Source organism: Alligator mississippiensis, chromosome 5, assembly GCF_030867095.1.
Source record: "Alligator mississippiensis isolate rAllMis1 chromosome 5, rAllMis1, whole genome shotgun sequence".
Taxonomy (NCBI): domain Eukaryota; kingdom Metazoa; phylum Chordata; order Crocodylia; family Alligatoridae; genus Alligator; species Alligator mississippiensis.
This window is the reverse complement of record NC_081828.1, coordinates 155,489,567-155,504,095: the sequence shown is the minus strand read 5'-3', so window position 1 is coordinate 155,504,095 and position 14,529 is coordinate 155,489,567. Positions and strand designations below refer to the sequence as shown.

The 14,529-nt window shown below is 41.4% G+C and overlaps 2 protein-coding genes across 5 annotated transcripts in view; one reads left to right on the top strand and one right to left on the bottom strand.

The window, feature by feature from the left end:
* TAX1BP1 (Tax1 binding protein 1) overlaps window positions 1-4,271 on the top strand; it is an 86,370-nt gene extending 82,099 nt beyond the window's left edge. For all 3 annotated transcript variants that reach the window (XM_059728887.1, XM_014603122.3, XM_006276938.4), the window contains 2 exons: window positions 2,359-2,444; window positions 3,099-4,271. In XM_059728887.1, coding sequence (XP_059584870.1) covers window positions 2,359-2,444; window positions 3,099-3,300 — 288 coding nt within the window. In that variant the 3' untranslated portion in view covers window positions 3,301-4,271. The remainder of the gene's footprint in view (window positions 1-2,358; window positions 2,445-3,098) is intronic.
* Window positions 4,272-5,469: 1,198 nt separating this feature from the next.
* The window catches only part of JAZF1 (JAZF zinc finger 1), a 334,740-nt gene continuing 325,680 nt past the window's right edge, over window positions 5,470-14,529 (bottom strand). The window contains exon 5 of one of the 2 annotated variants that reach the window (XM_059728889.1): window positions 5,470-7,806. In XM_059728889.1, the coding sequence (XP_059584872.1) occupies window positions 7,630-7,806 (177 nt within the window). In that variant the 3' untranslated portion in view covers window positions 5,470-7,629. The other variant, XM_059728891.1, reaches the window with a different exon arrangement.

Below are 14,529 nucleotides of genomic sequence, written 5' to 3'. Positions count from 1 at the left end.
CACTGCCCATGGGGCCCATTGGCCCCTTCCTGGGTGGCCCCAGGCACCCTGCTGGCCACAGGAGCCTGCTGAAGGCAGAACTGGCGAGGGGCCCAATTCTGCTTTCAGCAGAGCCTCCCTGCCTGCCCACCCCACAGATGGGGGTAACTCCTGAGCTGTGGGGAGGCCCGATCCTTCCCTCTGCTGCGGCAGTGGCCCTATGGGGCTGGGCTCCCAGTGGGCTGTGTGCTGCCTGAGCTTCCAGGGACCCAATCCAACTTCCCAGGAACCCTTCAGCACACTGCCTCTGCCACAAGCCTGCTGGGCTTCCAGCACCTCACACGCTGAGGTGTGGTGAACTTGCACTATGGATCTACAAAAATCCTACCTTTTTTGTGCAGAAATATGGGGTCAACTTGTACACTGTATCTATCTATCTATAAACCGTAAAGTATGGTACTCAGAATATGGTTTTCCATTTTTTGTGTCCATGTTTCTCTCGGGGTTTTCAGTTACAAGACAAAGTTGTTAGAACATAGTATTACTACATTTTAGATCTTTAGATCACAACCAGTAGTTTTCCCTCATTAGTATTAGCACTGTCCTCCAGGGTGAAGAAGAACAAATAGTGCCTTGAAAAACCATATGCCTCTTTCAGTGCAGGTGCTAGGCAAGCAAGTTAAAAGAATGTGTGTCGCTAGCATCTGCTGCACCAAGGCCCACTAGCTGCTTAATGAAAATGTTAAGTGGCTGAAACTAAACATCTGTTGTTCAGGGAGAGAAATGTGGAAGGAATCTTCACATCCTGTCTCATCTCTGTCGGGTTTCATGAGGAAACAGTGTGCCCATTTAACAGAAAAATGTGGAATTAGAGGGGTAAGAGTTGTTTGAAAGCTTTTAAAAACATTGACTATACACACTAGACATGTAATTGCAGCCATCCTTTTGTATGCCCGTTTGGTTTTTTTTAGGGGCCAGGGGGAAATTTGCAACATCACTATTCATGATTCACGTGTAAACTGCGCCACTGGAATTGAGAAAAATGAATAAAGAAAATGGAACATATGGTGGTTCAGAGGTTTTAGCATATTCTATAAAGCAGTAGAGCTTACTTATGAGATGCATCCTACTTTCCTCCTCTGTACGCAGAATGGAACCAAGAAGATATGTAGAAACAACCAGGCTTTTTGTAGCTTTGTACTTCATGCAAAGAATGTATGCACAAGTCTAAATCTCTTCTCTTCTCCCCCCCCCCTTTTTTTTTTTCCTCCTTCCTCTTCTTTGTGTCCTTCATTCAGCTGTGCTATACCACAACAGCCATGCAGGAAAATTTTAACTGTGACATCATTATTATAAATGAAAACCAAAACACTGCATTGCTGTGGTTTTTCCCTTGCCAGAAAATAAGTAGCAGAATTAAATTGAAGTACTGGTACAGGATATTTTGTAGCTATTCAGTTGCAGAATTTTACATCACAGATGGATTAGGAGGGCATGGAGGGAGGGAGGAGAGGGTATATTGTGCAGTGGCAGGCCTGCCTTGATAGAGGTTCTCAGGCAAACCTTGTTGTCCATAAGCATAGTGATCCTCATTAGTGCATGCTGAAGCTATTTATTTGCTGTTAGTGTTCATGAAATGAAAGTACGATTGACAGAGCTGATGAGAGGAAGCGGCCAAACAGGGCAATTTAGCTGATGTGCCTGACTGCTGTGTGAAATGTGTGACATGCTTGGCTGGTGATAGCAGCATATACAGATCACTCAAAACTGACTGGTGAGGAACAAGCATGTGAATCTAAATCAATGTTGTTTTCCCTCCACTGAAATTCAAATTGACATATTCTAAGAGTCTAATGTGACAGTCTGTTATCTAGAATTTAGTTTTGAATTTTAGTCCTGCAGTAAAATGTTGTTATGGCTTGTAATCTGGGGCCCAGCATTGAGTTTAACACAGCTTTTTTGTTGTGATCTGACCCCCAGGCATTTCAGGCATTTGTAGTGAGGTGACCTGTGCAGAAAATTCAGGTGCATTAAACTGAGCCCCACCATACATCTGAAGATGTGCCCGTTGGGAGCAAATTTGCTTGATGCTTACCTGTGCATTAGATTAGTGTAATGCGCAGTAAAGTTTCTCGCATAGATGCACTTGCATAGATTTAGCTGTTTGTGCATGGTCAAAAAGCAGTCTATTTAGCTTTTTGTTAGTAGGCCTGTGTGTTGTCTTCATTTTTATATATTTCAATCAAAATAGTGGAGCACAAGTTCTTAAATAAGAGAGGAAAACCTAGTTCCTAAACTTTCTCCTGATAGCAAAAGTCATTTCCCCCCAAAACAGTTTCTTGTGGAGGCTGTATATTTTACTGCACTCTTATTCCGCAGGAGGATGATGACACTGTACCTTCTGCTCCTGAGCCTCCAAGTCTGCTTTTGCATGAGCGTGGAACAAGTTTTTGTTTTGATTCCAGGTGAGTTTATACCTCTTCATTGTGCTGTTGTGCAGTGGAATAGACAATTTTATATTCCTGGGCTTATCCACTCAAAGGAATGCTGCTAAATTGCCCAGAATTTTCTGGCAGCATTTGTGTTATGATTATTTATCAGGGAATTACTTATTAGGAAGGCTGTTACCGTTCTGGCTCATTTCACTGAATGTGGCAATATTATGATAACATAAATGAAAAACTGCTTTTTTATTTCTTTTCTTTCCAACCTAATTGTGACCCTGAGCTTACAGCTTTTAAAAAGTGTTGTGTTTGCTAAGAGCAAACATTTATGAGTAAGGGAAGTGGTTTTCCATGAAACTGCTTGGCCATTAAGATGTTCAGTAGCTTTGTATTCCAGATTTGTAACTGGAATTATGTCAAAATGATTCAAGTTTTCAGATGCTGGATGATTTTGAAATGTCAGTGTAGAGCTATTTTAATATACTGAACATTTTGCTAATGACGACAGGTTTAATCAGTTGCAAGTTACCTGGACTTTTAAGGCCTGACCCAACTCCCATATAAATCAATGGCAAACACCCCATTGACTTCAGTGGCAGCAGTATCAGATCTTTTATTTTTGCTTCTGTAAGTTATATTAATGGTTAATTTTCTTCCTTTCCCCCTCCTCCCAAGTTTTGATCTGCACAAGAAGTGTCCACTCTGTGATGTGATGTTTCCACCTAACTATGATCAGAGCAAGTTTGAACAACATGTTGAAAGTCACTGGAAAGTGTGCCCCATGTGCAGTGAGCAGTTTCCTCCGGACTACAATCAGCAAGGCTTTGAGAGGCACGTGCAAACTCACTTTGATTCAAATGTGTTAAATTTTGATTAGAGGAGGCATTTGCGTTTTTCTTTTCTCAACTTAATTGCAAAAAAGACCTAGGGTGGGCAGTTCACGTATAGAACAGGAACATACAGCTTTCATATAACTTAATGCAGATTTCTGCTTAAGTGCTAGTAATGCTCTACTGTGTAATTGGATCCCAGGCATATCTTTGGCTATCAACTGTTACTGGTTTAGACTCTCAATATAACATTTTAGAAGGAGAAAAAGCCTTTTATGTATCTGTATTTATTCCTGTTCAGTGAAATTTGTAAGGACACAGGGATAACTTGGTTGTGATTTATCCATAGAAAAAGTAGACCCAATTTCTTGATGCTGTACTATTTTACAGGATGAACAGAGGTATCTCTTGACCATGGTAATTGGAGCATGATTAAACATTAAAACATAGAGTATGTAATAAACAGATGTTTCACATAGTAATCTTGTGTACTATTTCTTTGGATATAGTTAATGCATAAAGTTATGTAATTTACCTAATGGAAATATAGTTTTCTAATCCATTTCTGAAATGTAGTTGCATGTCTTATGAGATTTACATGCTTGTAACAAAAAATAAATGGCAAATACTTTACTTTTACATATAAAAATATTTGTTTTAGGGGATAACCTTCAACTAAGTAATGTTATACTGTAAGACAGTATTTTTATTAATTGAAATAAATTGCTGTGCTTAGATTACTTAGAAATAATTATATAAAAATCACCACCAATCAGTTGCACTTGCATTCAGTAAAAAACCAAGTGTTCTTTTTGGATTGGGTTCTTACTACTTCTCCATTTTAATTGTGCACATTATTTTATAGTATGTACCAGCAGCACGTATATCCAAACACTTCAGTGAATTACTTAACAATGTATTATCTAAAGCAAGAAAGTATTTTTTTTTTTGGATAATAAGTTGCTTTCTACCTGTTGTACAGTAGTCTTGTTGCATTAAAAACGAAGTTGTTCCTGAAGTCTGGTTTTCCCCCTGTTGTTTTATCATTAACTCAGGAAAACATGTGACTTGATTTTTAAAATTTTCTTGGTGTGAAAGATGACTTTACCGTTTGTCAAACACAAATGGTTGCTTATCGCCTTATCTTTTTGTGTGCATGAGATGCCTGAGGTATTAAGGTACTGAGTAATTTTGTCTGCATTTCTTTTTTATTTACATAGATAATACAGTTTTTCAAGGGTTACCAGCAATCACCATGTTATATAAATAAAATAACCTTGGTTTAAATTTTAGGGCAACAGAATTTTAGGACCTAAAATTGACACGCAGGACCAATATGGTGGTTGCATACTCAGCCAAAGATTGCCCTAAAATTTGAACTAAGGTTTTATTTATTTATATATATGTTGTCAATCATGTGCTGTATCTATCTATAGAGAGAGTGTACATGATTGACAACATTCAACTATTTTTAGTGCATGTTCAGTAGTATTTTGTTTGGTTTATCTTTCATTCTTATTAGTATATAAAACATATGCACAGAATATATTTGAAAAGATAAAAATAAAGACTTAAGAAGTCCCACTATGATGGCTGTAGAGGGCACCAAAGACAGAAAACAACCTCTAAACCAGTTTGTTTGGAAGCACAAGTCGATACTTGTTTTGCCAGAGTATTCTAGGAAGATTTACAGAGTAAATTCCCTAGAGCGTGGGTGACAGTGGTTTGTATGTATTTATAAATATAAAATATATACGTGGTGCTCAGCTGGGCATCAAAACCACTGGAGTATTTAGGAGTTTAAAATGTTTTTCAATGACCCTTCTGTCCCTGAAGAAAAGAGGAACATCCAAGGCCACTAAATATTGGCTAAATTGGATCAAAGGAGAATATGAAGGGATGAGTTTTAGCTGATGAATCTTGAATCTCATGTGGTGTATGAACAGAATGGACACCATCACAGCCTCAAAGAATATTTTATATAAAGAAAGGAGGTTGGCCCCGGGGGGGGACACACTGCTGGGTACAACTAAGATGCCACATATTGTGGTGCTGATTTTTGCTAAGAGCATCATTTCATTCTACCTAATTGATACTTAAATGGGTTGCTGAATGCTCTGCTGCTTTTACCAAAACAGGGAATTGAATAATGCATAAAAATAGCATTAGTGTATGTAAACCAAACTGATCACTCTTAAAACCAAAGACAAGTCATATTTGTTTTTCAGTCAGAGGCAGTTTATTTTAAATGTGATTTGATTTACATTTATAAGCAGCTTTCTTGACAGGAATTCATTAAGTTGCCTTCAGTTCTAAAACAAACCTCTGTCACTTTCGAACTTAATGTACTTTGTCCCCAACAAAACATATGAAAATATAATTTAAAGCACACTTTTCACAGACACAGTACAATACATTCACTATACACAGTATAACAAAATAGTCCCATCTTTACCTGTTTAATAATACTGTCACAATGAATAGGTAAATAGAAACTGGAATTTCATTTGGTAGTTGAAAGGAATTTACATGCAACAATGACATTTTATGACTGTTTAGCTGTTAAACTTGCTTATCCAACCTGTAGTTTCTTGCAGTAGGAGCTGAGACAATACTTGCTCTCCAGACTTATTGCCAAAGCTATAGAAGAAATGGCCAAATGGGGCTTTTATGTACCAACCAATTGATTCTTATGTCTGCATCATCCTTTACACCTAATTGAAAGCATTGTGTTGTACAACCACTGTTGTCTGTCTGTTCAAGATTGAAATGGATGGAATATATGTAAAAGGGGAAAGCGTTTACACTTTCAGAACCCCTAAGTGAGGATTCAGCAGTTCTAAAAGGAAGTTCATGCATCTAGTTCAAAACATGTTGAAGGCCAGCAATCATCTTTTGTTTTTAAATGGAGAGGCTGTTTCCCATTTGTCTGAAAATCCACACCAGGTTAAGGAAGAAGAGAAATGCATTTTAAATACATATTTTTTTCATGGGAAATAAGCCTCAATTTGGGTGGGAAGGGGTTGCATAAATAGGCTATTGGTAAGCTAAATTGGTAAGCTGAGAGCAAGCGCTTGTGAGAGAATGCTCAAAGCAGGATGATAAGGTAAGCAATAAATATTCAGTTATGGTCCAGACACTAAGTTATTTTGTGATGGCTCGTTTTAAGTCGGTCTTTGTCCACCTCCTGCAAGAAGCATTTCATCGTCATAAAGGCTCATATGTTAATTTTCAGCAAAGCGATTTGTAAAGCTAAACAGACATTTCCAATCAAAATGCAGTGACCTACAATAAGAGGCAAAAATATACAAAAAAAAAAATCTTAAAATACAATGAACATGAAGGAGGTTCAATAGAAATTCCCTTAACGCAAATCATGTACCTCCTTAAAACATGCTTAGGTTTTTAAAAAATTTTTATTTGCAACCACAGGCACATACTAGTACAGTAGTTGCAAGAATTGGTAACACACAAAACATAAAATCTGTTGGCAATAGAGAACTACAAAGTGCTTTAAAACTTCATCTGAGATGAAGATATAATTTTCTCACACACACAAATTTGCACTTAAGTATTTCCAAGTGTCTTTCTAACAGCATAATTCAGGGGAAAATATTTAGTTGGACTTGGAATCTTGGTCCTCAAAAGTCTGATGGGCATGAACTTATAATGACATCTTGTACAAAAAAAAGGAAAAGTAGTAGTAATTCCTAACACTAAAGTGATTGTTTACTAGTTCAAATGGCAAGATTTTTCAGCATTTCAAGAGGAAAAAAATTGCAAGATAATATAAAATACAGCAAGCACACCTTTTATGTATGTTATTTAAGTATGAAAATATTTTTAGCATATTATGTTAAACATTCTTTCTTATTTATATTTCCAATACCTAAAGACTTGCTACCCCACTGATAACTTCATTACATAAGGCATGTTAACCAGGTTGACAATGTTGGTATTGTTTTGGTTTTGTACATACGTTAACTGATGTGTTTGAAAGTCTTCAATCACATTACAATCTTGAAATTGTCAGTGCCAAGCTTCCCTCCCCATACTCATATTTAACACTGCAGTACAACTAAATATGCAACACCCCCTATTTTTTTTTATATTTTTTTGGGGAGAAAAATGTTCTGAAGAATCTATAGCTTTTTAGCACCTTATCTCAAAGTAATGAAAATGGGTATGATGATTACATGTGCAAATGTACAAAATCATTAACTCTACAAAGATACATCATTCCAAAATTACAGAAAAATTTAAAGCATGCATTTAATTTTTTAAAGGGCTGCTGAATGCTTCCCCTGAAAAAGGTGGCTGTTTTCAAAATCAGCAACTGCTGGTGAGGATTTCTTGGCACATTTGTGACCAGCATGTTATTGCTGCATCTTCCTGATAATCTCAGCAGACACTGGGGGATGGAAATTGATTGTGTGGTGCCGCAGGCCCTGAGCTGTCTTGTAACTCTTTCCACAACGACATTTGAATGGTTTGCGTACACGGATCTGTGTTCTGTGGCCATTCTTGGCATGATACTTTATACCGTTCACATTCTGTGAGAGAGTGAAATATTAGTTGTCAAATGGTCTAACAATGTTTTTGGCTTCCTGTTATAAAATAGAAATTGACTATTAAATTTTATGGGACAAAATTGAACAACTATTAGGAACCATCTTAGGTGTTCACTGCAGTGCAAGTACTTCTCTTATTCATTCAAGATGTGACTAAAGGCCGAGTCCTAGGAATAATTTTGTTCTATATACACAACAGCAGGTATATACACATACAATTTTGTTGTATATACACAACATCATAACCTTGGTAACTCTGTTTTCTATCATTAAATGTTGACATTTTCCAACATACTATACAGTAGTATCAGAAATAATATTCTACATTTCCTGACAGTTTCACAGTGGTGGGTTTTTTTTCAGTGCTCCTGAAAATACTCTTAGATGCAACTCTCACATTAGCAAAACAAGGGCAGTAGGCTGACCAGGAAGTGGCACTTGAGTATCCAACAACCTTCTTTCAGAAGGTTTAGGGTAGTTGTCAGTGTTATAGGGCAATATCTAGAGAATTGGCTATACAAGTAACAGTCACCTTCATGGAGAACTTTATAAACAGACAAAAGATCCTATCATTCCCCAATATCCATTTAAAGATGCAAATAGTAGAAGAATAACCATGGTATCTAGGCACATAGAGCAGGAGAGTGGTTTTCCATCACTGCAACTCAAACTGCATCTTCTCTGAATTTCTAGATTTCAAGGGTCTCCAACACTTCTTGTTTACAATAACATCCATGTCAAGTAAGGGCACAGCTAGTAAGACAGGAATATCGTCAGAGATTCCAGAACACTACTGAACATTGCTTTTTACTATATTGAACAAAGCAAGACGGGCTTTTCTTTGGTATACCTGAGCCTACTAGCACAAAAAACATGAGCTTAGTGCATGAAAACTAGGATCATTCAGTCCTCTGATCAAGAGCTGGTGGGCAACTTGCTAGTAACACCCTTTAATAAAGCGGAATTATAGTGGCCTGGTAGTATTTTGTTCCCCTTACACAATAGCGTCATGGTGGCAAAACTGTGGCTCCCAAGCCTTATGTGGCTCGCTGACACGGTACTCTTTGGGCTTCTCTGCCAAAGCCATGGCCACTTCTCCCTGAAGGGGCTCGGGGGCTGCCAGGGGTGGGGGCTGCAGCCACGCTGCTTTCGCCAGAGTGTGCTCCCCGTGGGGAAAGCTGGAGTGGGTTGATAGTGCAGGGGGTGGTGGTGACCTCCAATCCAGGTGGCTTAGTGCTCCATCCCCGCTCCACTCTCTGGCTTCAGTGGAGGATTGGCTGTGGCTCCCAGGGTGAGTAACTCTAGCTACCCTGCAATAGAGGGCAAGCTGGGCTTCTATGGATGAAAAGCTCACCTTCAGTTAGATGACGGTAGAAACTGGTGAATCTCAGACAGAGCTGAGCAATTCATCTAGCCAGAAATAAGTGCTTCCCTTCATTTAGTATCCTTTGCTGTGAACCCTCACCTGCAGTTAGGCACTTAATTTTGGTTGCCTCAAAACTCTTGGGGTTAAAGCACTCGTTGCTGCAAAGGCAGATGAGCATTCAAACCCCTACTCCAAATCAGGCAAAGCAGAAATATATTCTTGAATCTGGTATCCCAGCTGAGTATCAAACTATTAAGTTCTGAGGTGTGTTGGGGTGAACAATCTCTCCTCTTGAAGCTACTTAAAGTTGTATAAATAAATATTCAGTAGGCCAGGTCAAATAAAAGAAAAAAGACCAACTGCACAGAGCAGTAGTCCTAGTATTTATATAGGATGGGGGAAGCAGAAGCTCAAGCATCTTTTGCATTCACTACTTTCACAAATTGCAACAGCCCCTACAGGAGAGAGCTGAGCCTTCTCCCAAGCTGTGGAAGACCCAGGTTCAAATCTCTGCTCTGCTTGATCTAAAGCAGGAGTCAGCTCTAGTAGGCCTTATGGGAATGTATGCCCAGGTGTGGGCAAAACGGTGGATCCAGTGGGCAGCTGGACTCCATTTCCCAGCCCATGTTGCTGTGGCCAGTTTCCATTGAAACCCCAGAAGTAGCAGTGCAGGGCCCAGCAGCACTGGCAGGGCATGTGGTTGGGCAGGGAGCTGCTCTGGAGTGGGGGCTGGGGTCTTGCAGTGGTGACAGTATGGTTCGGAGCTGGGGCAGAGCCATCATCCGCTGCTTGCACCCCCCCCCCCCCCCCCCCCCCCCCCCCCCCCGTCCAAGGAGTGTGGGCAGCGGGTCACAGCTCTGCCCTGGCTCCAGACCCCCTAGTCTCCATGGAAATGCTGGCCCTGCGCTGTCACTGCCACCGCTACTGGGGTCCCTGTGGAAACTGATCGCACCAACACAGGCAAGAGCTGCTGGGAAATGGAGTCCACCATGGGCCTGATCTGGCCAGTGGGCCAGGCTTTTTCCACCCCTGCTCTAGCCAGTACGTTACTGGCTTTTTCTGAGGAGAAGGACAAGTACATGACTCCTGTGCAGGTAACTTCTGCTTTAGGTATGCTCAAAATGTACTGCAGGATTGAGCCAGGCTTGTAAAACAGACATGGGGGTATCTAAGCCTTCAGGTTAAGCTAGGGCGCTGAATAGCATCAGTACTTAAGTTTCCACTGATGTGGAAAGCCATTTATGTGCCTACAGTATTCAGCAGTAGTCAAAAAATGATTTTAAGGATGTCAGTGGGCACGCCTATGCAAGACATTTACTGTGGAGCTGCCTAATTAGCTCTGCAGTAAAGTCTCTCTACGTGTGCTGCCCTATTAGGCTGCAGTAAACTAATGCTGCCATAGGTTATTACTTGTAAATACAAGTACTATTCTGATGTGGCATTATTTACTGCACAGCAATGCATGTGTAGACACTGATGGGACTGGCGGGGGTATGAAGGTGCTTCAGTGTGGGGGCTGCCTGCCGGCTAGCCCCACACTGATGCACCCTTATGCACCAGCCAGCCCCTCCACAGCATGTTTAATGGGGTTGGAGCAGCCCTGGACTGGCAGGCTGTCCCCCCGGACTCCCTGCCAGCTAGGACTGCTCCAACCCAGCTCAATGTGTTGCGGTCCTGGGCACACATGTAAACACAACACCCAAAAGCAATAAACTCCAGCACTATATGTGTTAGAGTTTATTGCACCACATTAATTTCACATGTAGATGTGCCCAGTGATGCCTAAATTGTGGATTTAGGTGCCACAGAAAAAGTCAGAACAGATTTTAGCTACTGCAGGAAAGTAATCAAAGTAAAAACAAACAAAGCAGCCAGCCACAACTTAAACTCATTTTGGAAACTATAGTAAAGTCCAGCATAGTATGGAAAAACGCCTTTCCCTTTTTTTAAATCAAGAAAGTCTTTGATAATTATGTATACTAAATAGCAAAGTGTTTGGGTAAGGGTGGTATGGGGTTTAGTAAAATTTACAGATCATAAATACCTTCAGTTGGCATGGCAACATGATCATTTACTGAAACTTGTTTTTATTTGCTTGACTGTTTGTTATTGGCTTCTTTAATGATGTAATTTGAAACACCATGAGTACATACACATTTGGTAAAAGAAAAGAAAGCAGAATAACCCACTCCAGGCAGATAAGTGCTAGGAAATTCCATCTTGAACTGAGCTATAGGGCTAACTGGGTTATAGAAGGTTTAAAATATAGTAAAAAGCTCAGATTTTGAGAAACCAGTGTAACGTGAAACTTGATCTCCATCTCAGCCTAAAAGAAAACTGTTGTTAGAATTACAGTCAGCTCTTCAGCAGTTTTTCCATTGCACTAATGTAAACACTTTGTTGTGTGTCTGGGTTAAGTTTGTTGAGGCATGGAGGAAAACATTGCCAAATCCATATATCACTTTTACTGCTCTGGAAACTTGGGTTGCTGATTATATACTCTCACACATAGCTGAGAAAGAAGGCAGCCGTGTAGAGAGACATGTAGGAATCTTAGGTTGGCTGAAAGAACAATCGAACTGGGACCAGAACAGGAAATATGAGCGATTCTACACATCACTGGTGGTTTGTGTGAGTGCAGGGTCACTTTACACAGTAACACTGGTGAGGCTAAGGCATTAAAATTGCTACAAGGTAAAAGTAATTCAATAGTTGTGTAGAAACATAAAGATATTTGAGTTTGCTTTTTATTGTTTGGATATTTCAGGATGTTCTCCTTATGTAAATAGTGAAATTTTTAAAAGTTATTTCTACTTGTCAGAAAACTGATTTACTACTTTAGAAAACTGATTTGCTGAGATGCCATGTTTAACAGGGAGGGACAAGACTAGATAATTCAGGATATCTCCAAGTATATAAGCCTGGACTGAGCTTGCTTCTACAGCAACATGCTAAGGCTTCCTTGTAAGCCCGAGGAGGCACAGGCCTGATTCCTCCTTCCTATCCACAGCACTGGACTTGTTCTTCCTTCCATGTCTTTTCCCTCCAGTCACTGTTTAGTGTTTCTTGCCATCTAACCTTTCCCATACTCCTTTGTTCAGAAATCAGAGTCTGTTAATGCTCCTGTCTGGACTACTCCATGGCACACCCTCTTTGTTGCCCTCAGGAAGGCCTAGGGCCATTCTTTAATCACTTCCCATCAGCTCTGGGCTAGCAGGTTGGCCAAGCCCCACTTTATGTTCTTTGAAAGTGCCTCAATCTTTCTCAAGCTAATCAGGCAGTCACCATCAGTTTCAAGAGATGGTCATTGCTTTTCCCAACTTCATGGTGTTCTGGCCAGCAGATGTGCTACTGAGCCTCACCTTTTATAGGCAAGGTCTACAGAAAGCATGCCCCCTACCAGGTACTCTCTTTGCAGTACGTAATTTTTACAACATAGGTAGGGATTACTCAAGAGCAAGAGAACTCTGCTTACTAGGAAGGGGTTTCTTATCTAGAGATTAGGGGTGTGCAAAACGGGCTGTATTCGATTTGGATTCGGATTCAGCCCGAATCAGGGACAGTGATTTGGATCACTGTCCCTGATTTGATTCAGTCGAATCCGAAGATTCAATGCTGATTTGGAGAATCAGCAATTCGGCCATAGACACAGCTTTAAATGTTTTTTCTATATACCTCAAGGTACCAGGCATGGCTCATGAACGCTGTGATGGTGGGGCGGATGGAGCATCCCACAGGAGTGCGGGGAGCGGGGCCCCTGCATGCTCAGCAGTGGACCAGAAGTACTTCCAGTCCACTTCCGGGTCTACCACCAAGCGTGCAGGGGGGCCCCCCCTCCACCCCCCAGCTCAATGATTTGCTGTGGGGGGAACCCAGATGCCTCCCCGAGACCCAGGAGGCACCGGGGGGCGGGGAGCGCAGGGAGGCCACATGTGCACTCCCCAGCAGACCTGGAAGTGGACCAGAACTTCTTCTGGTCCACTTCCAGGTCTGCCGCCAAATGCGCTGGGACCCCCCGCCCCCATGCTCCCATGGGACACTCCATCCACCCCAGCATCTCAGCATTCAAGAGCCACCTGGTACCTAGAGGTATGTAGAAAAAACATTTAAAGCTGTGTCTGTCTGAATCGTCGAATCTTTCTGAATCTCTCCAAATCAGCGACCGAAGCTTCGCATAGCCCTATTACAGATGGTCCCAAACAAATTCAATTACAGATTCCATTGGCATAGGGGACATAGCTAGACTATGGGTTTGATCTCGATCTGTCGTGGCCAGTCCACATCTCACCTCTGTGGCCCCTTGTTTCCCCTCAGTCTCATGCTACATGAGGTCTCTGTGACCTTCAAGGCCTCCCGTTCCACACAGCCACATCCTAACCACCCTGCTGCTCCAACCACCCTTATTCTCTTTGCCCAAGGCCCCACATCACCCTTTGCACTGTGCTGACTTTTACTGCAAACTCATGCTGCTTTCTCTACCCTGATAGTCCCTGCAGCCACTACAGTCACCATCCTGTCCTAAGCCCATTTACTGCAGGCTCATAACCCTTTACTTCCCTTCTCATGTTCACTTCTGCTTCCCGCTTGCTGCTGTTCATTAATACACATAACTTTTATGCTGTATGAAAAAAAATGTATAAAATTGAAACTTTCACTATAAGAAATAAGAAAATGTATCTAATAGTGTTGGGGTGCTGCTGTAGCCATGTTGGTCCAGGAAATATGTCAGAGGCAAGGATTTTTGTGGATGATACCTTTTTTTGGCCTAACTGCATGGAAAAATTGGCAGTCTGTTTTTCATCTTTGCTGAGCCTGGTTTTTCCTCAGACGTGAAAAAGAATGCAGTGCATTCAAAAGCTTGTCTAAGGGCCTTGTTATATGTTAATTTTAAGTGGCTCCTGGAGGTCTTAACACCTGGATTGTCCACACATTATCACCTGAAACTAGTTTTAAGCACTCCAGGCAATTTAAAAGTTACACCACTCCAGCCTTGGTTCATTTCTGATAGTGTTACCGACCTCATGTTACACTAACATGTAGCCACTCTAGGCTACACATTAGTTTAAACACCCCCACTCACCCATCTACCGCCACTGACCTGGATTGGGCCCACTGCCTCTACCCCACCCTCCCCAGGTCCCCACTCACTGTCCCCCTGTCCATTTGTGGCTACCCATGCTGTCTGTCCCAGGGAAACAGGCATGGAAGGGCTAACCTGCCTACCTGGTTGCAACCACCGCAGCTGCTGCTCTCTTCCCTGCCTGCTTCCCTGAGACAGAGGCATGGGCAGCCACAAGGTTGGGGAAGGATGGGAGCTGGAGGGCAGAGGGAACCCCAGG